The sequence below is a fragment of the Cupressus sempervirens genome, chromosome 3 (assembly GCF_028749045.1).
Source record: "Cupressus sempervirens isolate cs-2001-9-10 chromosome 3, ASM2874904v1, whole genome shotgun sequence".
Taxonomy (NCBI): Eukaryota; Viridiplantae; Streptophyta; class Pinopsida; order Cupressales; family Cupressaceae; genus Cupressus; species Cupressus sempervirens.
Window position 1 is genome coordinate 185,429,995 of NC_143120.1, and position 25,599 is coordinate 185,455,593.

General features: G+C 37.1%; 1 protein-coding gene across 2 annotated transcripts in view; it reads left to right on the top strand.

Annotated features, from left to right (window-relative positions):
• Window positions 1-25,599, top strand: part of LOC149565412 (uncharacterized) — an 85,414-nt gene that overhangs the window by 13,127 nt on the left and 46,688 nt on the right. For both annotated transcript variants that reach the window (XM_089818923.1, XM_089818925.1), the window contains one exon: window positions 23,328-23,418. In XM_089818923.1, coding sequence (XP_089675049.1) covers window positions 23,328-23,418 — 91 coding nt within the window. The remainder of the gene's footprint in view (window positions 1-23,327; window positions 23,419-25,599) is intronic.

A 25,599-nucleotide genomic window follows, 5' to 3' on the forward strand; every position in this document is an offset into this window, starting at 1 on the left:
GCAAAGAAAAATCGCCAAAAATGGAAGAAGGCTGCCTCAAAATCACCAAGGAAAGGAAGAGACCTGCTTGTGGAATGAGAAATGAAGGGGGAAGCCTTCTTATACCCAACTCTACACACTCCTCCTAGCCTTGGGAGAGAAAATTTAATTAGTGCACAATTCTGGCCCAGATTTAAATGCATCATTAAAATTATCTCTTCTATAGTGAAATTTTGCATTTTTAATTGCCGGTTAAGACCAAAATTGCAAAAATAGAATTAATAAAGCCTTGGAGATGCTAAACATTTTCATTTAATGATGTTTTAGTAATTAAAATATCATTTAAAATTGGATTTGGCAAGTCAAAATCGATTTTTTCAATTTTAATTTACCAATTTCTTTAAATATTTTAAAATCTTCAAGGCAAACTTAACCTATTTAATGCCAATTTTTGCAATTTAATCCAAAATCGATTTTGCAATGCAATTTTAATTTTTTAACAAAAATAAATCATTTCTATAGAATCTAAAATCGATTTTCCAATTTGATTTCACCATCACAAAATTAATTTTTCACCACAAGTTAAAATTTTCCGAAACAATTAAATCTAAAAAGTTTATTTTGAAAATGCTAAAGATTTTATAATTACATCCAGTTTTCAAAATAAAAACCGTCTAAATCCAAAATTTTGTAAATTTATCCTGCTAAGTATAGTCCAAATTATCGAGAAAATGTTGCCTTTGAAATTTGTCTGGCCCAAGGGTAAAAATACAAGCTCCGGAAAATCAAGCTAAAACCGGGTGACAAAATAAATCTAACCACATCTCTCTTGGCCCGAAGGCGTCTAAGGTATAAGATTTTCAAATTGAAAATTTTTGGAGCACTCCAAAATTTTTTTGTTAAGGCAACCGAAAAAATTCCAAAAATTCGCGAAAATTGCCAAGGCTTGCCCGAAAAAGGGGGTCCCCAAATTTTTTTGGGGTGATGGTGTGAAAACCTCACAACACTCTCTTAGAAAAAAAGACGAACACAAATATTCTCAGCTGCCTCTTGAATACTTGAATCATGTAATTCTAAAATGTGGTAGGGGCATTGGTACTCAAAACGGCTGTAATCAAAGTGCTCCTCAAAACGGCCGTAGTCTTGGTAATCATATCAAGATGTCATCATCAAAGAAGACTAACACAAATTTTCTCAATTGCCTCTTGAATACTTGAATCATGCAATTCTCAAATGTGGTAGGGGCATTGGTACTCAAAACGGCCGTAATGACACTTGAATGTTGTCTTCTCAATATTCTTGGTCCTCATCTTTTTTTGATGATAATCTGATCTCAAATCTATCTTAGTGAAGTTGCAAGCTCCATGTAATTCATCTATTGATTCATCTACCCTGGGTACAAAATACTTGTTAATATTTGTCTTTTTCTTTAAAGCTTGTAGTCCATATACATCCGCATAGTCCCATATTTTTTCTTCACCAAAACCACTGCTGGTTAATGGGCTCTTGCTAGGTCTGATATGACCCATCTCCAATATCTTATTTATTACTTTCTCGATGCCATCCTTTTTTTTTTCAGATGTTTGTATAGAGTGGTGATCACAGGTTTTGCTGCCTCTAATCCTATCACATGCTCAATACGTCTTTGAGGTGGGACTCCATGTGGAATGCTATCAAATACCTCAGTGTGCCTGGATATGACGTCCTAAACATTTGGGTGATAACTCTTAATCTGCTGCTTTGGAACTGTAGCATAATAAGACACTTTGCTGCCCACAACACCTCATCACATATAAACAATCGCCCTATCCTCCTAAGTGAAACCACCCTGAGTCCACCGCCCGATAAGCTCCTAAGTACCACTTTGTTACTTTGGTGTTCAAATTGCATCTCCATTTTCTCCATATTAAAAGTAAACTGAACTAGTGACTTCATCCAGGTCAATCCAAGAATAATATCATATTCTCCCATATCAACTACGTAAAAATTGTCCACCATGTCATAATCCCCCATCTACATGTGAAGATTGGTAATCATGTGGGTACTTTGTAGCTTATGCCCACTAGCCACAATGACTCTAAATTTCTCATGCCCTCTATTAGAAGACCTTTTTCCTTAACCGGACCCTGAGATGAGACTATGAGTAGCCCCTATGTCAATCAATGTAACAACTCGCTACCCTTGTATCATAATCCTCACCTTAAAAGTTATTGCCTGCTTAGTAGCAGTAAGTTGTGCAATAGTTTTTTCACCACCTAACTCCTCTCTTGTTGTGTTTTCCTCAGCATTGCCTTCAGAATCAGATTGCTGTTCTGCATTCTCTAATGCTGACTCTTTAAGTGAAAAAGTACTCAAATCTGTACTAGGCTCTCTGCAATGGAAACATAGTTTCCTCTTTCTAAGGTCATTCAACTGCTTGCTGTCCAAATGGTTTGAATCTTTCTTTGGCCAATGAGAATCCTTTTGGAAATGGTTCTTATATTTCTCCTTCTTTGATGGAAAACCCTTTTAATGACATTTATCCTTTGATGATGAAGGTTACTTATCCCTTGATCCATCCCTTTAGCGGCTTTACCAAACCATCCATAAACAAAACCAATAACCTCCTTTGTGTAATATCTGTAACCAAAATCAAAAGCCTTTGAAATTTTGATATAAATGTATCAATTGAACCCCATTGCTTAAGTTGGGCTAACTCCTTGAAGTGCAATTTGGGATCCTTTTTTATCAAAACGCTCAATCAAGCTCTTAGTAAACTCAACATGCGAGGTGATCCAATCATGCCCCAACGCGACCATTTTGTGATACCACTACTCATGTGCCAAGTCATCTAGGCGCAATGCAACAAATTTAATGGATTCCTCCTCTAGCATCAAGTTTAGCTGGAAGTAAGTGTCTACTTTCTATACTGAAGCTGTGGCTGTAGTTTTCCTAGATCCATCATAGTAGGGTAATGTGAACTCGCTCACCTTCTTCTGCAAATCACTATGTTGTGCCTTGCCACCGGTGGGAGGCAAATGCTTCAGTCTCGTCCATGTACTCCTTGAAAGAGATAGGTGCTTGAATTTCTTCTCCTTTTTTCCAATCTTGACAGAATTGAGCTTGTAACTCCGAAACCTGTGGCTCGTTCTCTGGTATTATTGAGGCTCTAGGTGGGAAGGTAAGGTATAAGTGGCCTCAATTGTCCGTCCTTGCCGGTCTAGCTATTAGCAACCTGTCCTCCTTCATTACCACTGTTCCGTCCATTATGCTCGCCATTGTTACCTCCGTTATTTCCACTATTGTTTCTGTCACCATTATTTCCGCCATTCATATCAATACCCATTTGTCTAGCCATCATTTGCATCATAAGGTCCATGCGTTGATTTTGTTCCTGAATTCTTTGTTCTGCCTATTGCTGCCCTAATTGCAAAGCCTCTAACTTATTAAGCAATCTTTTTTCACTTAGATCCATTCTTTCACCCATATTGCTTATGACCTATTCATCTGTGTCTAATTGTACTTCTCGATTCTTCTGTTCTTCTTGCCCTATATTCAATAATGCTCTATTTCTTTGTGTATTATAAATTTAGAGCAATATGATATGGTTGTAGACTCCAATCAATCATGTCATTGTCTACTCGTCCTGGGTTGCACCTTTTGTCCTACATTTTGTCACCACAAAATGTAGGTAACGATACAAAACTTTTTCAAACTGGTTATGCGTTTCTCTAAGCTTATTTGATTATTTACTAGTTTGTATTGATCAATCAAACAACACAAATTGATATAATGAATCTTTTTACTGAAGGCTTTCGTCAAGTCTTTTTCATTTTGCTTTTTGTCGAACCTTTGCTTGATTTTTAAGGCCTTCATCATCCTTTCTTTTCTTTTGAGTTTGCGTTTGTTGGTTTTTAGTCTTTTGGTTTTGCTCATGTCATGCCTTTCAGTTTCCCCTTTGATTCGGTCTAACCTAGAGGTCAATCGGAGTTGCCAGTCAACAGATATGTCCATTTTAGTGATCCAAAAGTGGACCTTTTGGGTGCAACATCACGAATTAAAAATATGATGTTTTGAAAAATATAACTTATATTCACTTTTTGTTATGTTTTTAAGCTACTTTAATTTAAAATTTTTAACTTAAAGTGACTATAGTGCACTTTATGTCATAATTTTAAGTTGAGTTACTTTTTAATTTTCACTTAAAGTAACTATATAACTATATAGTTTTAGTTTAATTTTTGGTTTTAAAAATCAAATGTTTATTTAAATGTTACTTTTTAAATGATGTTTATAAGTTATATTTCTAAATATGATAAATAAATATTGATTATGGCCCATTTTGTAATATTTTTATAATTTTAAGTGAATTAAATGACTTAAAGTCTTCAAGAGTGGACATTTTATATGCAATTACGTGTAAAATCCATCAAAAGTGGACATTTTACATGTCATTGCGTATAAAGTTCACTTTGGTGGACCTTTTTGGTGTCATTACATTAGAAGTCTATCATAAGTGGACCTTTTTGATGCTATTGCATCAAAAGTGAAGTTTTCATGCTTTAACATTTAAAAAGTGAGATGCATTTTTAAAACATGCTTCCTCCCCCAAAAGGTCCGATTTTGCTTATGAGCATATTTTAAAACATATAAGAGCACCCAAAAAGTGCGATTTTGATGAGATGCACATTTTAAAATATGTGACCCAAAAAGGTCCGATTTTGATAAAAAAAAAAGTGTTAATATTTGTAATGACACTCAAAAAGTCTGTTTTTGAAGAAATACATGTCTTTGCCCTCCAAGAACCCGATTTTGATCATAAATGGAGATTTTCTTGATGGATTTGCATGAGATTTTCTCCAATAGGGTCGTTTTTGCTTGGCAATAGATTTTCTAACATAAAAAATAGATTCATCTCGCTAAAAGATGTTTTTCTAAGCTCTATCCAAGGGCACGTTTTTGGAAAAAAATTCAAAAAACATCTTTTTTTGGCTCAAGTTTTGGCCCAAAGAGGAATCGATTTGGCTTTTCAAGTGTTTTATATTACATTGTGACTCATGTTTTGCTGTTTAAAAGCCAAAACGTTTTTGTTTCATGGCTTTTATGAATCACGTTTTTGCTTAAAATGCCTGGAAAATTGGGGTTTTAATCCACTTTTATGTATTTTGAAGCAACTTTTTTGCATCTTGATCCATGTATATGCATTTGGGAAAGTTGTTTTTGCATTCACAAGTAAAAAATGACCAAAATAATGCATTTTTTTGTTCAAAAAATTCAAAAAATGGCATTTCAGCCCATACATTTGGATCAAGAGGGGTCGTTTTTGAGTTTTAATGCGTGCTCTTGTCTTTGGAGACCATGTTTTTGACCTTCTCATGTCAAATTCGACCATTGAATGTCCGTTACATGTGAGTGCGGAAAAAGTCAAAAAGTTTTTTAAAAATATGGATTTGAGGAGAATTGGTCTTCAAATCTATAAAGCTTGCTATTTTGGCTCCTTAATCATCATATAAGTGGATTTTTTCGTTCTTGCTATTTAATTTGTGCTTATCTTGCTGATTTTATGCACATAATTGCTTGATGATTGCCACTTGTTGAAATTTATGCCATGGAAAGTGCATTTTTACTTTTAAAATGAAGAATTTGCTCATTTTCATATTTTTTGTTCTTTCCCAAGTTCCAATTTCGAATTTGAGTGTTGAAGTGTTTTGCATCTTGGCATGTTTGAGTCACTTTTCAAAAGTACGTTTTTCTTTGTGTTTTTGTGGTTTGTGCTTGCTTGCGGGTTTTTTCCACTTTGAAGAAATTACAAGTTCTTTCCCAAGAACTTGTTCTTGTTTCATTTCATGTGAAAGCATCATCATGTTCCACTTCCATCTTCCATGTCACCACACTTCACATCTCATCTCTCACTCAACAAAATGCGATTACATGTTTTCCATCTCATTTGCCATCCGCATATGCATGTAATCTCATTTTTCGCTTCCATTTTCACTCATTTCACTTTCTGCATTCATTCGCATGACACGATAACACGAAATGCCTTACGTGTAATTGATCCAAAAAGGTTCGTTTTTGATTAAAAGTCACATTTTGAAAAGTCAAAAAGATGTCATTTTCACCTTCCATGTACTTTGATTTCCCCTTTTCACCAAAAGTGATTATAAAACTCATTATCTCACTTCCATTTTCCATTTCTGTCTCTCCATATTCATTCGCACCTTCATGAGCAAATACATGTTTCCACATCTTTCCGCGCTTTGCGCCTCATCCCATCACCCACACTTACATGTAAAGCGCATCCTTCATCTGCATTTGCATGTCATCTCACTTTCCATTCTTCATTACTTGTTGCATTTACATGTAATCCATTTCCGTACAATGACATCTTGATAGCCCAAATCACTTTTAAAAAATCAACAATCTCCATTTGCATACATTCCCATGCACTAAGCACTTCAAAAAAAAGAAAAAAAGAGGTAAATGTGTTGATGGAAAGTTGTTCAAAGTTTACATCCGGACATCGTCAAGAAGGTTTATAAAGTGTCAGAGAATCGAGAATCTGTTAATCTAAAAAGGAGAATTCACGACAACTTGAGCAAGAAAAGTTTGATCACATCAAGTTTTCAAATGACAACGGACAATTTAGCAAAGAGAGTCAAGCAATCAAAAGACATAACGCCGTGATTATTAAGGTGAATGCAGTGGCACAAAATACAGGAACTCCCAATCCTGTTATTATCCAGGATAACATCGCCAAGTAGAAGGCCTTTTAGGACAATCCCTAGGATTGTTTCAATTCTCTTACGTCTTTCTTCTTCTTTTTTCATTTTTGTAATTGAAGAGAATGCATTGTATGAAAAAATGTAATTACATGTAATGTGAGTTGCATGTACATGTGTATGTAAAAGATGTAATGTGAGTTGCATGTAACCCTATATTCTCTCTTTTAGTTAGACTAGGTCAAAGTTGGTTGAGTTGCTCCCACTTTTTCCTCCACCGTTTCCTCAACTCCTAATGCTTATATAAAGGAGTGCCCCCTCATTGTAAAAATCATCTTTTGTATTATGCAAGAAAGCTCTGCTACATTTGTGCAAGCATAACTTTGATTGTGTAGTGTGAATTTGGGAAAAAAGTGAATAAAAGAAGCAATTGAATTCGAAGCTTTGTCTGGAAGCAATTGTGATAGAACAAATTAGAAGCTTTGACTGTAATTTGTGCTTATTTTCTTGATTCATGTTATTATTGTGTGTTCAATAAAAGAGCATAGTGATTTAAGAAGCAATCGGAGCCAAAGCTTTGATTGGATGCGGTTGTGAAAATATATAGCTAGAAGCTTTGTTTGTAGCTTATACTTTTTTATTAATTCGCAAAATAGTTAAGTTATTTTTACTTTTAGGAGTCTTTGTGCCTTAATTGTAAAACTTTTCCATATAGAAGTACGACTGGACTTAGAGCCAAACCGGTATATTGACAGCTAGCCTTGAGTTAGTGAAAGTTTATCGGTATCACTGTTTCCAGCTCTTGATAGAAGTGTAGTTAGAGATTCACCCTGCCCATTACTTGCTCCATGAGTATGTGGATTCTTTCTTGAAAGATAAGAAGAAAGGATATTGGTAACACCCATTTTATAAAATCTCTCGACTTCTTGCTTACCTTGAGTTGATCCAAGGAATGGTGAAAAGGGGGAGCCTTCCCTTTAAGGTAGGAGAGACTTTGTCTCACATGCTGTGGATGGTCATCTTATTTTGCGATTGGATTTTTACCCAAAATTGTCGGTTGCAAAATATCCACCGAACAACACCCACTAGGATGGCAAGATACACTGCTTTGATATAATTGTAAAGACACCCTCTTGTTCTACACCAATTTTTTTGTGCTGTTAAACTCAATGTAATTTTGTCAAACAGTTGGTTTCCAAGCGAGTTACTGATTCTGATTTGTCTTCAATGTGCAGATGTATATATTGTTTATTACTAATAGAGAACAGAACACGAGTGTATAAACAATTTCCAACACATGTATATTCACAAAGACAACAACATATGTTCCTTACAACAACTAATAGAACAATATTAAGATTTATAATGTTTGTCAAGCTGAAGTCAAATATCAATTTACCATATTTGTAAGAAACTCAGTTTCAGATTATATATGTGTTCATTGCTGCTTAAACAGGAAACACAAACCACAAGAGTTCCAAATTACTATTTCAGACCTGGTTTGCTGCCCAGTTATCTGTTACAGACTTGCTACAGCCCTTCTTAATCAAGTATGACATCCACAGAGCAGACACAAACCTGTACGGCAGCCCTGCAACTATTCTTAAGCTTGTCCAGCCTGGTCTTTGGTGTCTACAGACCTGTATGACCTTGAACAGTTGTTTACCAGAAAATACCGTCTGGCCTCAGGTATTTGCAGACTTATACAACTTCCAACAGTTAATTCCCAGAAAGTTCAGCTTCCTTTTCTTGGTTTCTGGCTTGTATGACAGCTTAGTGCGTGATATTAATGAGGACAAGGGTGTCTAATAACAACAGATCAATCCCAAATTTCTCAGACCAAACCCCCAGTTCAACTACCCAAACAAACCCTTGCCCGACAACTCTAATCTCAACATCTATGAGAAACAGTAATAGATTTTATCTTGCAAGTTTGAACTCCAATTCTTCTGATCGTGTCTTGCAACAACGAGAAGAATGTCAGCATGGAGAGATTTCGTCCTCCAAGCCCATAAGAGAAAATGTCCACAATTTCATATATTATCCAAGGATGCTGAAAGAAAACTCTTCAATTCCTTTTATATTGTTCTCACAAGAGCTCTCACACTTACTTTCTCAATGTGGGATAAATAAAATAACAACCCCGTTACAACTTATGTCTCAGATGTTTTATAAAATAAAGGGGACCATTTAATTTAAATATTTTCCACAATGCACTAATAAAGTTAAATAATAAAATTTAACTTTATAAAGTAAATTTATTAATGCACAATAAATCATATCAATGATAAATAAATCTTCTTGTCGATTTTAAACAACTACCAGCGACATATTACTACCACTAGATGTCCAGTCATGCCCAAAATGACTTACTATAAATAGTAAGTATGCCCAAAACTGTCTCAAAACCCCTTAGAATGGTCTGCAATTCAAACTGCCTAGGCCAAACAGTTTGTAAATCCCTTTAATGTCTTGTTATCCTACGAGACTCTAGGGAAATAGGCTAACAACACAACATGTTATGAATGCTAGAAAGGGGACATTACACATATTCATCTGAGGACTTCTCCCTCAAGGTTTCTGTAATACATGTCCATACTCCATCTTAGAATTCCTCTACTTTGTGAGGTTCTACTCTGCCTCTCCCTGACAAAACCAACATATCCCCTTAACAATATGAGTGGTTACATAATAGGCTAGCTATACACACACACACACACATCTTGCACCATATAAGGATTCTTATCCTTAATACTATTCATAGTATTCAGATATAACATTATGTAAATCAAATATGAAACTTATAGATATGTTACAACACAATTTGCTGTTAGACAATGCTTGCGAGCAATGTGAATGATTCATTTTCTCTCTCATCTCTTCCTCGCAAAGAGTATTAGAAATATTTTACAATCTTTGTTCATCCCCTTAGATCCTTATCCCTCTTATAGATCTTCTCTAAATTTGCACTATATCTCCTCTACTTCCTTCATTTCATATACACATTCTTCTTTCTCTCACTGACTTCACCTTGCTGTTCACTTGATGCTTGAGGCTGCTCGAATGACTCTTCCTCAACTTCTGAGATGACCCTTACTCTAAAGGCCACTAAATCCCAATACTGAGCTATGGCAAATTCATCAAATACTTAATATGTAACTGTTAAATGGGTAAGAGTGTAATGACTCAAACAAATTCTCCTTATAGAATAGCTATCACAAATGTAATGATAATCGAAAAGCCAACAATATTTAGGAAAACAGTGGAGATCCTGAATCAAACTTCAAAGGTCATAGCAAAGTCTTACACTATTTGCAATAATTGAAAGTAAATGAATAATAGTATCCATACTTAGTTTTCATACAAATAAAGCAACATTGAGAACCTGAGATTTTGTGGTTTCCATGGATTATCATAAGTATGAATTCTCAAACTAGCACTTATCCCTGTCTGTCTGCAACTTGCTGATGAAGTTTACTGATGGATTCCGTATGTTCCTGTTTGTTCTTCACAATCTGAAAAAAATGTCGATGCCGTCTCAAATTGCTATATGGTCTGAGTACATTACTCCTGGCTTGGACTAAATCGGTCTAAACCCTGAAGTCGTTCCCAGCTTCCGAGTTAATCACCCAATATTTAATACAAATCGAACTGCAGATTGCTCCCCGCCTGGACTAAAGGATTTCGCATTTAACTCCTTAGACTATCACCTGCGAAATTATTCAGGCTTGCGATTTCTTATAATTCTTCCAACAGCCGGTTGTTGAGGAAAAACGCCCAACCTCTGATACGATTGAATTGCAGAATCGTCCCAGTTCTGGCCTAAAAAAACGCTTCAAATCGCTACATGGAAAACAACCTTGCGATATTTTCTTGGTACCAATCAATGACGGGAAAAAAGAAGAGATGCCTGAACCAAATGGCCCGAACTCGTTTGCTTGGAGAAGAAACACTGCTAGTAATTCCCTTCTATTAGCGGAATTCAATCCCTCTGAACTGAGACGTAAGTTTCGATATACACCTGGCTTCCTTTGAATTTCTCCAATCTTGCAATAATTAGAGAGATGGCGATTTATTCTTCTTAGTCAATCAATAATGCAAAAAAAATCCCTAACTTGGCCTTAGGCCACAGATTTCAGCTCGGATGAAGTGACTGTAATATCACTCCAAATTTTGCAATAATTCGGGTGATATTCCACACCCTCAAAATTGCTTATCAATGGGAGTTTTCATTCCCAAAGATAACTTGAGAATTTGCAGACCAAATGACTACAAATTGCTCCAACTGAAATAGAAGTCGAATCCACAAAATCGCTTGTGTAAATGGGTGCCTCTTGCCCTCTATTTATTCACTTTTTTGTGAAGTCACTGGAAGCTTCCAGAATCGTCTTTTATAATATCTTATTATAATGTATTTCATTATTAATTAACTTTATAAAATTAAATAAATAACTTTATAAAGTTAAAAGTACAATCTTAATTCGACATTAAAACAAGTAGGCCCCACTTACTGGATTATAACTTTTCGAGAGCAAGAATGTAATCAACTGTCAATAGAATGACTCTCTCTCTCCAAAATCATTTGCCTACGAGAGTCAACGATAGGCAAATCCTCGGTAGAAGTTATGTCGCTAGAAAGGGGACATGACAGTCCGCCCTTCCTAAAATTGCTTGTCCTCAAGCAATCTCAAAGCCAGATGCTGCAAAATTGTTTCATTTTCTCAAGTGGCATCTTCAACTAGTAGATCTTTCCATTTAACCAAATATTCTTTGATTACCCTTCTGCGGAGCTGTTTTTCCCTGCTTTCCAAAATAAATTCCGGCACAAGGATCAATTTCCCTTCCTCATCCAAGGGAGGTAATACTGCAGAAGGTACCACATTCTGTCCCAACGCCTTTTTGAGGCGCGACACATGGAACACATTATACACTTTGCTGTCTGTTGGAAGCTCAAGCTCATAAGCCAATTCCCCTATTCGTCTGGTGATCCTGAAAGGCCCATAATATCTAGGCTTAAGCTTTTCTGACCCACTTCTGTTAAGAGTAGATTGCCGAAATGGTTGAAGCATGAGGTAGACCATGTCACCAACTTCAAAGCTTCTCTCTGTCCTCTTTTGATCTGCATACTGCTTATACTGATTTTGTGCCCTGGCTATGTTATCTCGGAGAGCATTAATAATGTCCTTACTCTCTTGAATCAAATTCCCGGCGCGTGGAACCCGAACATCACTCATTAACAAGTCAATAAAACTCGGTGCATCATACCCATATAATGCTCGGAAAGGTGTCATCTAAATAGACATGTGAAAAGTGGTGTTATAGCAATATTCACATAAATAAATCCATCTCACCCATGCCTTATGCTGATCAGCCACGTAATTTCTCAAGTAGCCTTCCACCCACTTGTTCACTATTTCCGTCTGTCCATCAATCTGCGGGTGATAACTAGTATTGGGGGTGAGCTCAGTGCCACATAATCGGAACACCTCTTGCCAAAAATGACTCAAAAATCTACTATCCCTGTTACTGACAATACTGCGGGGTATCCCATGTAATCTGAGAACCTCTCTGAAGAATACCTTAGCTACCTGTACTGCTGTATAAGTAGTGGTGATGGGAAAAAAGTGAGCATATTTCGTTAGTCTATCTACCACCACATAAATGCAATCACATCCTTGAGCCTTGGGCAACCTTGTAATGAAATCCATGGATATGCATTCCCACTTTTGTCTAGGGATGGGAAGTGGCTGTAGGAGTCCTACTGGGAAGGTGTGCTCCTGTTTATTCTGTTGACAAACAGGACACTCACGAACATACTGCAATACATCCTTCTTGAGTCCTTTCCATGTAAACCGTTCCCGCACCTTTCTGTATGTTTTAAAATACCTGGGATGACCAGCTATGGGTGAATCATGAAGAGCCCGCATAATAGACCGTTTCACTTTTGATCCTGGAACTAAAAAGATCCTGCTCTTGTAAATGATCAAGTCATCCACAAGTGAATACCTGGTGTCAACAATTGTCCCATCAACTATCTCAGATGCCCAAGAGTCTCTAGCGTATTCTGCAACAATCAAATGCTTCCAATCTTCAGAGATCTCAATCTTCGCACTAAGGTGTGGCTTGCGTGACAAGGCATCTGCTACAACATTTTGAGCGCCCTTAACGTATGATATATCAAAATTGTATGCTTGCAGCTTACTCACCCATTTCTGCTGTCTATCATTGAGATCTCTCTGTCCAAGGAAATGTCTCAAACTTTTGTGGTCAATTTTTATACAAAACTTACCTCCTATTAGATACTGCTTGAATTTAGCTAATGCGTGCATGATAGCTAACATCTCCTTATCGTAGATGCTGAATGATCTTTTTGGCCCACGGAGTTTCCTGCTCCCATATGCAATAGGGTGTTTGTCCTGCATCAAAAGAGCCCCAATACCATCTCCTGAGGCATCACACTGTAGTTCAAATGGCTTTGAGAAATCGGGCAATGCTAATACCGGGCATGAAGTCATGATCTCCTTAAATCTGTCAAAACAAGCCTGTGCCTTTGCTGTCCAAACAAAAGCTCCTTTTTTGAGCAAATCTATCATAGGAGCTGCATGTCGCGAATATCCGCAAACAAATCAGCGATAGAAGCCACATAAACCAAGGAATCCTCTCAGCTGGGTCAGGTTCTCAGGAATTGGCCATTCCACAATAGCACGAATCTTATCAAGATCCATCCGTACTCCTCTACTGATAATATGACCTAAGTACAATAATTCGGTCATACCCAAATCACATTTGGATTCTTTGGCATACAAGGACTCTGCCTGCAAGGTCTTCAGTACTGTCTCTAAATGCTCCATATGCTTATGCCATGTTTGACTGTATACCAAGATATCATTAAAGAAAACCAATACAAACTTCCTCAGCTGATGATGGAAGACCTTATTCATGGTGGATTGGAAAGTGGCTGGTGCATTGGTTAACCCAAATGGCATCACTACAAACTCAAAGTGTCCACAATGACATCTGAAGGCAGTCTTCTCTATGTCTTGTTCTCTGACTCTAATCTGGTGGTACCCGAATCTCAAGTCTATCTTACTAAAGTAGCATGCCCCATGTAGTTCATCTATCAGTTCATCAATCCGTGGAATAGGATATCTATTCTTAATGGTCTTCTTATTCAGCATTCTGTAATCAATGCACATCCGAAGAGAACCATCTTTCTTTTTTACCAAAACTACTGAAGAAGCAAAAGGAGACTTACTAGGTCTAATGTGTCCCATTGCGAGAAGCTCCTTGATGGTTTTTTCTATTTCATCTTTGAGCCTCGTTGGATGCCTGTATGGAGTAATCATAACTGGTTTAGCACCCTCTTCTAATTCGATGATGTGCTCAATCCCTCTATCAGGTGGTGTACCAGGTGGAATATCACTGAATACCTTACTATACTTTTCCCTCAATATCTGGATGTCTGGATGATATTCTGTCTTTTGTTGTTCCTCCTTTGTGGGCATGAGAGTACACGTGGCTGCCCATTCAATATCATTATGCCTCACCAATCTTTCCAATCGCCTGAGAGAAATGGTTCGAATGTCACTATTCCTGATAGCTCTCAACACATGCTGCTTCCCATCTACCTCAAACTTGATCTCCATGTCCTTGAGACGGAAAGTGACTTCACCCAATAAACGTAACCATGTCATACCTAAAACGATATCCAAGTCGCCCATATTGACCACATGGTAATCTGCTTTAAACTCATAATTGTTTAGACGTAAAGGCATGTCTCTAACCATTCTATTACACTTAAGAGTGTATCCATCGGCAACTTGTACTCGGAGACCCTCAAACTCCTCTGTCTTAATTCCACGGCGCTCAACCAGTCGTGCATCAATGAAGTTGTGTGTAGCACTTGTATCAACCAATGTGATCACCTTCTGTCCTGCTAGAACACCACGTAATCTAAAAGATCCCTCCTGCTGAATACTAGACAAACGCCCCTGCTGTAAATGTAACTCAATTTCTTCCTTTTGCTCTGAATTTCCTATTTCTTTTTCAAGTTCTGAACTACTGTGGTCATCCTCATTTGTCGTACTGTTAGAATCTGATCTTTCATAATATGCCCACATAACTCTATTGGCCTTTCCCTTAGGTCTCAAAGGACAATCATGGTCCTTGTCATATGGGCCTTTGCAATAAAAACATAGTTTCTTCTTGCGCAAGTCGTTTAATGCTTCTGCATCTAGGGGTGTAGTAGATTTTCCTTTGGTTTCAATACTCTTCCCTTTATTCTTATCAAACTTTTTATTGTCTCTGAAAGAAGTAGTACTCTTGGAAGTGAACCTACTAGAAGGTGCTGTTAGCTCCATACTCCGCGCTTTCCTCATGGCCTCCTGAAGTGTTGGTGGTTCAAATGTCTTAATCCACCCCTTAAGGGGTTCGGACAATCCTTCTGTGAATAGGATAACCAACCGTTTCTCAGACACATCCTGTACCATAACTGACAACCTCTGAAATTCACTAATATAAACCTCCAAATTGCCTGGCTGTCGTAACTGAGCGAGGTTGCGAAAATAAATCTCCGGATCCTTTTTATCAAAACGTTCAACCAATCTATCCACAAAGTCCTGGTAAGATGTCACCTGGTTGTGCTGCAACGTAACCATCCCGTGTGACCACCAATCATGAGCTGCTCCCTCCAAATGCAAAGTGGCATATCTGATGGCATCTATCTCTGACATAGGCCTCAATGCCAGGAATGTATCCAACTTATGAACCCAAGCCTGTGCTGACATCTGACCACTACCATCGAAAGATGGTAAAGTGAGTTTGCTAACAGCTCGCTGCAACTCACTATCATGACCTCCTCTAGACCTCCTATTCTGACGGCTGCTCCTCATATGCTCTCTCCTTTGGTTCAGATAGCAGTCAAAGTTCAATAGTTCACGCACATGCGGGGGTAATGCTTGCCATTCAGCAGTAGCAGCTCTGAGATCATCCTGAAAATCATCCGGCAATTCGTCTTCTCCTATCTCCTGAGCCTCCTCCCTTAGGAAAGTGGGATGAGTAGGCCTATTTGCTGTCCATGATCTGCACCTAGGAGCACCCTGTGAGCCTGCCACACTTCTATTATCATGATTAGGTGTACCTCTGCCTTGTTCCTGAATCCTGGGCTGAACAACTCTCTCCATTATGGTAGTCGAAGCTTGTAGTGACTGAGCTATTTCTTGCTGTAAGGTAGTCATGATTCTGTGAAACTCTCTGGTTTCATCATCATCAATTCTGGGAAATCTAGGTGGACTCTGTGATTGTCTTTCTCCCATATCTCTGCCCTTAAGTATTGTTCTCCTGCGAATATAATATCTGGAATATGGTTGCATAAGATGTCCTACCCAACAGGATGGTAGGAACACCACTTTGATACCACTGAGATGACCCTTACTCTAAAGGCCACTAAATCCCAATACTGAGCTATGGCAAATTCATCAAATACTTAATATGTAACTGTTAAATAGGTAAGAGTGTAATGACTCAAACAAATTCTCCTTATAGAATAGCTATCACAAATGTAATGATAATAAAAAAGCCAACAATATTTAGGAAAACAGAGGAGATCCTGTATCAAACTTCAAAGGTAATAGCAAAGTCTTACACTATTTGCAATACTTGAAAGTAAATGAATAATAGTATCCATACTTAGTTTTCATACAAATAAAGCAACATTGAGAACCTGAGATTTTGTGGTTTCCATGGATTATCATAAGTATGAATTCTCAAACTAGCACTTATCCCTGTCTGTCTGCAACCTGCTGATGAAGTTTACTGATGGATTCCGTATGTTCCTGTCTATTCTTCACAATCTGAAAAAAATGATGATGCCGTCTCAAATTGCTATATGGTCTGAGTACATTACTCCTGGCCTGGACTAAATCGGTCTAAACCTTGAAGTCATTCCTAGCTTCCGAGTTAATCACCCAATATTTAATACAAATCGAACTGCAGATTGCTCCCTGCCTGGACTAAAGGATTTCGCATTTAACTCCTTAGACTGTCACTTGCGAAATTATTTAGGCTTGCGATTTCTTATAATTCTTCCAACAGTCGATTGTTGAGGAAAAACGCCCAACCTCTGATACGATCGAATTGTAGAATCGTCCCAGTTCTGGCCTAAAAAAACGCTTCAAATCGCTACATGGAAAACAACCTTGCGATATTTTCTTGGTACCAATCAATGATGGAAAAAAAGAAGAGACGCCTGAACCAGAGGGCCCGAACTCGTTTGCTTGGAGAAGAAACACTGCTAGTAATTCCCTTCTATTAGCGGAATTCAATCCCTCTGAACTGAGACGTAAGTTTCGATATACCCCTCCTGGCTTCCTTTGAATTTCTCCAATCTTGCAATAATTAGAGAGATGGCGATTTATTCTTCTCAGTCAATCAATAATGCAAAAAAAATCCCTAACTTGGCCTTAGGCCACAGATTTCAGCTCGGATGAAGTAACTGTAATATCACTCCAAATTTTGCAATAATTCGGGTGATATTCCACACCCTCAAAATTGCTTATCAATGGGAGTTTTCGTTTCCAAAGATAACTTGAGAATTTGCAGACCAAATGACTACAAATTGCTCCAACTGAAATAGAAGTCGAACCCACAAAACCGCTTGTGTAAATGGGTGCCTCTTGCCCTCTATTTATTCACTTTTTTGTGAAGTCACTGGAAGCTTCCAGAATCGTCTTTTATAATATCTTATTATAATGTATTTTATTATTAATTAACTTTATAAAATTAAATAAATAACTTTATAAAGTTAAAAGTACAATCTCAATTCGACATAAAAACAAGTAGGCCCCACTTACTGGATTATAACTTTCCGAGAGCAAGAATGTAATCAACTGTCAACAGAATGACTCTCTCTCTCCAAAATCATTTGCCTACGAGAGTCAATGATAGGCAAATCCCCGGTAGAAGTTATGTCGCTAGAAAGGGGACATGACAACTTCTACCACCTTTTCCATCTTCTCATAAGTTTAAGGGATTCCTCTTTTTACTAAACTTGCCATCTTTCTATCTAGCCACTCTTGAGCAACAAGAGCAACTGGTATCATCAAAGTTTTAAGGTTGACCTCCTTATCATCATGCCAATCTATCACCCCCAACTCATGATTTGTAGTTGTCTTGGAATTTCTTCTAGTGATATTATCATTTTCTTCTAACTGATTAGGGACTTGGATTTGCTTCCATTTGTATTTTATAATCATGTCAACAACTAGCCTTGAAAACATCCTCTGCATTTTCCTAGTAAGCTCTTGTGTGTGGAATGTGGAGATATCTATATTCATATGCTCTCTTGATCTTCTTCTCAGGATTGAATTTTTCTCTTCCCTAATAATATCCTAGTCCATAGAACTCAAAGTCTTCCTCTGCTGCCTCAACTGCTGCTTGTGATGGACAAGTATCACTTCGGAGATTGGAGTGGAATCCAACTCCTGGTTTGTGTTTGTGCTTTAGAATCTTGTCATAAGCAAGTACATCTCCATAATCACCATCTTGTTTGAAGGATATCTTGGGAGCAACCTGGGACAACAAGTACTTCCCAACAGTCGAATGTATGTGAATTTGTGGTATTGGATGTACCATAACCCATGCTTACTGATCATTTTCTTAGCCTCTCCGGATAGTCTCACATGTGGAGCCTCTAGTAGCTCCCTCACAACCTGCAGGGAAAATGCATCATTGAATAGCTTGCAGTTCTTGTTGTTATGAGATGTAGTTGGGGTTAGCATTCATGTAGTAGAAATTCTCTTGTAGCAACTCCCGTCTTCCCAAGCTTGTTAGTCCTTGAAATTTGAATACCATGGCCAACATGTAGACTAAGTAGGATGTCATGTAGAATGTCTTTGTGGTCTTCATCATCCTTAGTCGCATATCTAGGTTGTCCCTGATTATCTTTGCCCTTTCAAACATCATCTCTCATGTAGATAACTTGTCTATGAAGTAGAACATCCATGGTTTGAAGATGCCTCTTTGTGGCTCTCCCATATCGTGCTTGACATGACTACGAGGTCACCATAATCCTCCTTGAAATCGGATCTAGTTATCTTGTTTATCTTGATAAGCTTGGAATGATGATTCCATGGGTCAATCATCCATTCCTCATTCATCGTCTTAGCACATGCATCCACTTGATCATTATAGTGCTTTTAGGCTTGCTCCTTTGTGACATTGACCCCCATCTTATGATATGATATGTTGAAACTAAATTTCAAGGGTTTTAAAAAAATTTCGATTTGTGGCCGATTTGATTCTGATTCATGGCCGATTCACGATTTGATTCGGCCTTGTCGATTCCGATTCTTGTTACTTTGGTTGAAACCATCCCTATTTGCCTTTTCTGATAGGACAGTCAATATCTTCTCACCCTTCAAATGTTGGATTGCCTTTGTTTGAGGATTGTAATGCATTGCACATTCGAGTACTAAAAGAAGCTACTTGAACTATTCCATTTCTGACCATTCTTCTAGCCATCTTAGAAGGATTGCCTCTATACATCCTGTCTCTCACTTAAAGAATATTTACAGGTCCAAGATTGGTATCCACAATCTTCTTGTTCATTGTGGTGAAACTAGAGTTTGGCATCATATCTTCATTATTCATCACTTGAACTTTGCCTATCCTTTTTTTGAACTTCCTGCCTTGGCTCTTGGCATGCTTGCACCTGCCATCACAATTTCACAATTAGACTTGAGTTTTTGAATTTTGATTTTAGAGTTTAGTTTTGAGCTTGGATTAAGGAATCGTACTTCCTTTAATTATGAAAACACTTCATTCTGATGCTTAAATTTATTAGAATTCCACTTTACCTATCTAACTTTCTTTCCATATGATGTTTTGGTCCTTTTTTAGTATGAGAAAATCAAGAATCTAACTATGTATAATTCTGACTTTACATCATTAGCCTTGCAATTTGAAATGGAATCATGTTAGAATCTGGGAAAAATAAATGAATTTCACAATATCAAATACTCAGATTTTGTTATTCTACCTCCTTTATCTCTCTGACTTTTGAAAGAGTTCTGCTTCAAATGCTCAAAGATCGCTGCTCCGTCAAGAAAATTTACTTCTCCTAGATAATACACTGCTCCTTATGATGATGTGCTGTCCTTATGAGGAGATTGGTGCCTTATGAGGATAATTCATTGCCAAATAAGGAGGGAAGTTGCTGTCCTAATAAAGAGAAATTGCTGCAACTTAGGACAAAATCACTTTTTTGTCATGAGATCGCTCCCTTATCTAGGAAGGTGCTTGCTATTTTTAGAGAAGAGATGAACTTTTTTTGGTTTGATGGTGAAATAATTTTAACACTGCCTCTTTTATATAGGTAACCCACCTCTTGAAAGCATATGTCTCAAGTAGAGGCCGACTTGGTCCATTTAGACCAATAAAAACATTTTATTTAATCCTTGTTTCATCTGCTTCAGGCTGACATGAAAGTGTCCATTTAAAAAAAATATCATCTACCAATCATATCGCAGCCTTCTCATTCCCATTGATCCTTGAAGTCTAGACAGAAATTAGGGGTTTTACAAAGGATAATTAATCCTTGTGGGATGGCAGAATCTGCCATCCCTCAAGGAAATTCTTCATAGTTTAGTCTGATAAAACCTTATGTCAATCCTTTCTTGTATTCAGCCAGTCAGATTTTCCTCACAAAATCCTCATCTACACGCCTTAGTCTCTATTCTCCTTTCACCTTGTGAGCTCACGCTTGATTTCCCTTGTAATTTTCAAGTTTTTGCTCATCATTCTATGAATTTGGAAGGCCAAATTTGTGTTTGCATCATTAGAAGGCCAAGGTAGAGTTTAGGGAGATGAGGTCGTTTAATAATCCTTGTAGGTTGGTGGAAACCGCCACTCCAAAGGATTTTTCCTTTGATCCTTCCTTCCTCTCTATCCTCGTTCTACATCCTCTCCACTTGGCCTATGTTTTTGGCTTCAAATTTGCCCACAAAAAAATGCTCATTTCACGGTCATTAATCTCCATTTTGCTTCATTTATAGGCCAGCTCTGGTGTTTTAATCTCTATATAGATAGAGGGAAGAAATCTAGAGTAGGAGAGAATTTTTGATTCCTCAAGGGCAGACAGATTCTGCCCTGCCTTGAGAAATTTCCTCTTGATCTTTTCAATCATCGTCTTCTCTCATCTGGGTAACCACCTTATTCTTTCCACTGTATCCCTCAAATTCACGGCTTCTTCTTATCACAATTCTCTTCTATCATGCCTTCAATCCTTCATCATGGTGGTGGAAATCAGGGATAGAAGAGGATTTTTGGTCCTTTCACTTTATTTTGCCCAACCATCTAGCTTTGGGCATCAAAAATTGCATTTTTATGCCAAATAGGAGGAGAGATGAATTTGTCTCCCGTTATGATTCTTCTGCTTATTTGTGTTTGAAGGCAGAATTTAGGGGGTAGAGAAGAAAATAGGTTCCTCTGGGGCTGGCAGAATCTGCCATGCCCAGAGGAATTTCCTCTTTGACATACATCCTCATCATTTTGTCTCTGCAACCGCAAATCTGCTCCCTTCACTCTTTAGACTATAACAATTTTGCATTTTCTTGAAATGCAAACAAGCGTTCAATCTTGTTTTCATCATGATTTCACATTCAGTCCAGTCCAATCCAGTTTGGGGCTTAATCAGGTTTGATTTCATGCTTATCTTCCCCTTTTACACTGTGATTCTCACTTTTCCATTGATGTTTTGACCTCAAAACTATCTCATTTGCTGATCTTATTGCCTCAATAACCTGCCCATAGGCGTAGTCGAGGGGGAGGAAAGGATTTTGCGCCACAAAAGGGGGGGCAAAAATCAGGGGTGCCAGATGAATTTAAAATCCTCTGGGGCAGGTCTGCCCAGAGGAATTTCCTCTTTGCAACTTACTGTCTACACTTAGCCAATTCTGCCCTTTCTCCTAAATCTCTTGAGGTGAATTCGTAAGGATGTTTCTCCATTGGTTGAACTTGGTTGACGTCAGCACTAACATCCTCATTCTATCATCATTTCATGCACTGGCTAAAAAATGAAGCCTAAAGACTTGACTGATTTTGCTCTTTCTCCTTGATCTGATCCCTCAAAACTCTCCTAACTTGACCAAAAGAACCTGCCAAACTCACTCTCTACACCCAAGCTACAGCAGCAAAAACAAAAAGAGGGGGACCCCATTTGCAATGTGGTGATGGTGTGAAAACATTACAACACAATCTTGTTGCACAAATGACAATGAACTATGAGTTATTTTCTTATCTTTGCTTGTGGGTGTTGTAAATTATAAAAGGAATATTTACTATTGAATGGGTCGTTTGCATAAAGTTTTTGGATATTAGAAAGGCATTCAAATGGGTTGTTTGAATCCTTTGTACCTACAACACCTCCACACTCGTATGAACCCTCAATAACTTTATTGAATCTCACTTTCTTCACTATAACTTGCCTCATTGGTCCTCATAATGTTTTTTTATTTTGAAAATACAGTTACATGTACAAATGTAAAGCAAGAAACCAAGAAAAACTCTCAATGTTTGAAACTTTAAAAGAGAAAAAAAACCAGAAGGATTTGTGCAAATGAACATTGGGAAGTATTCTCACCTCGAAAGATGTAGTTTTGATTCGTTCTTGTCTTTTTCCAACTGCTATTCTCTTCTTTTCTTGTTGTTGTTATCTTTTTTTGTCATCTTGTCACAAGATACAAATTGAGGAATTTTTTTCAAGTGTTAATGTCCTTGTTTTAGGCTTAGGGTTTATTTGTGAGATCCTTGTGTGCCCTCTAATCCTTTTTCTTTTTCTTTTTTGTGCTTTTTCAAGTTCTTAGATTGAAACTTTTGTAGACCTAATGTTTCCTGTAGCCCCTAGTTGGTTTTTAGCCTAAATAACTTTTTTCTGGGTAAGGGATGCCTCTGGGAATTTTTCTCACTCATCCCTGCATCATTAAAATGTCCTTGGTGTGTGAACAGATGGGTAAACCCAAGAGGTGTATCCCCATGGAATGTAGCTAGTTCAGTTGTATATAAGTCATAAGTTTTGGGATTTAAGTGCTACAGGCTTGTGCCCTCTAGTCATTCTTCTTTTGTATTAGTTGCTTATTAGAACTGAGAGTTCTTTTAAGCCTAAACACTTTTCTAGTGGAACTGGATGTACTTTAGAGTCCCATTGGCTGACTTGGTTTTGTTCATTAATATAAAGTTTTTTCCATTTTTCTTTCTGTAATTATTGCATTATGACTTAAATGTATCAAGTGTTCATCAGTGATATAACATATTCACAGATAGAAGTCCTCGATATTATAAATCCAAAATTCCTGAATTATTTAGTATAGAAACAAAAACTCCATTACAAGGGCTAATGTTAAATGTATGAGAAGGTGAGAAGCGGAATGTTGGCATTAATTACACCCCTTGCTTGGTTTTCATTGCTTAAGGAAGACATTCTATTCGTCAGAGAGTATTTAGGAGCAAAATCCTTTGAGTGTTTTTCTATTTAGATCAGTTATGTTTGGATTAGTCAAAATATCTTCTCTTTTTAATTATCAACTGGATCAATCTCGACCTTTTTCAAGACAGTTAGCAATAGTTGATCACTTATCTTTCTGCCACTTTCAGAGAGCACTTAAAAATGCAGACAAGTTATACCTGGCAGCTATTGACAAATTTGAAGCTGTGATGGGAATCAGCGAGAGTTATGCACCAGATGGTATGTTTTTGTTACAAAGACTATTTAGAATTTGAGGTGATAGTGTGTGATTTACCTTTTGAAGTGTGCCTGTCAATTTTCAAAAACTTTTAACAATTATATAGCTGTGTTCATTGCCTGAATTTATAATTGCTGTATTAAATTGGGGGTATTTTTGTGATCTGGTTTATAATAACATGATACATATTTATGGTTTCCTTGAATAGGAGCTAGAAATCAAATTTTTAATGATAAGATCAAAAGAAGATTAGGTCATATAAGCATATAAAGATAAAAATGTTTTAAGAAAAGCACGCGACTAATCTGAGATTTTGTAGCACAATTAATTGAATGGTGTTGTATTTAACTCATTTACTGGGCACTAGATTATATAATCATGTATTGACAAACCTGATCGTTCACAGTGCCTAAAAGTTGTGTTGCAAAGGATATACCAATAAAAAATCTATCCAGCGATAGCTAGTGGGCAAGATACTTTACTTTATCAATTTTTAATTATTGAAATGTGAACACAAAAAGATGCTTTTAAGCCAGTTAAAAAAGTGAATTGGCAAGCAAAACCTTTTTATATTTGTGTGGTGGAAGGTTTGTATTTTTGTGTACTTTTAATAAGAAAACACCAAAAAATCGGAAAACGAAGGAAGAGAAGGGCAGAAAAGAGAAAGAGAGATACCCTAAGTTAGCTGTAATAATAGTGGAAGCCTTGGATGTAATAACCACATCTTAATATTTTTTTGAAATATATGCAATAATATACAAACTAAAGTTGAATGACTGCTGATTGTTAGCTTCTGATACATGCAAATACGTAAACTAGCAAATGCGATTCTCACAGTAGTAAACTATATGGAGTGGGGGTTTTGAAAGCCTCGCCACTCAGTACAAATGACAGAAGGAAGAGAGAGTTTTGTTGGTAACAAATGAGAGGGGGTTGAGCCTTTACCTCTTTGTCAATACAAAACATAAATTTTAGCTACTGAGTTAAGTGGGGATTTGACACCATCGCCATTGAATTAGAAAATTAGTTAAGAAAACTTGAAACATATCAAATGTGGAGTTAGCTTCAATTACAATATCAAAGACTAGATATTGAAATCAAAATTTCTGATCACTAAAATCAGATCATAAAGCATGCAGCAAACTCACTTGAACTTGACAAGGAAGGGCATATGCAAGTGCCAAAAATCCCAATAATCAGTATTCAAACTTAACTAATAAACACCTCACACATAGTGACCTGCAAAAAGTCTTATCTCAGAAAATCACACTACAGTGCTGAAAACAATACTAGACACCAAATACTGGAAACCCACATTAGAAAACTGCAAATACTTCATCATTCCAAAACAAAACCTCTCTGAAAGCTTCAAGAACACTGAAAAACCTGCAACTATGAAAGCCTTTCCAGCTAGGGTGGGTCTTTGACCACCAAAACCAGTGATCCAAAAGAGCGGTATCATCCTCAATCAGTCAAGATGTGAACTCCAAAATCTTTCTAGCAACATAACATCAGATATCAGCTTTAGCATGCCAAACGAGAGCCCCCGAGCCCGCAACCTCTCTTTTATAACTTTTGAGAGCTATTTTAGGAAAAAAATCAATTTTCTTTTTGCCACTCTTTTGGAAAAACGCTATTTTCTTTTTGTTATTTTTTCAGAAAAAATATTTTTGTTTTTGTTGCTTTTTTCAAATAGCACATTTTTTGCTTTTTCACTATTTTTTCTTTTAGAAAGGCACCTTTTTCTTTTGGGTGGTCTTTCCAAAAAATCACATTTTTGCACTTTCAGTACATATCCGGAAAACTACCTTTTTCTTTTCTTTTTGAATAGCTGCAAGGAGACATTACACTGGACAACTTGGGGAGGAAAGTATTGCAGATTTAAAACCTTCTGTTTAATTGCAACACAACTTTGTGTATAATTTGGACAATTAAACAACTAAAACCTCAGCACAAAGTTTTCCTAGGCCAAATTCAACATCATTTGGGTGATATGTAGGTGAGAAATTAATCCACCTTTTGAACCCTACCATGACAAATAATTAAAAGAGAGAAAATATGACATGTGACAAAAATAATTTACCTGGCACAATCAAATTCTATTTGACAAGTTGAACATTAGGTTTGTAAAAGGGAGACTATGATATCTTCACAATTAACATTGGATTCCATCATGTCAAAAT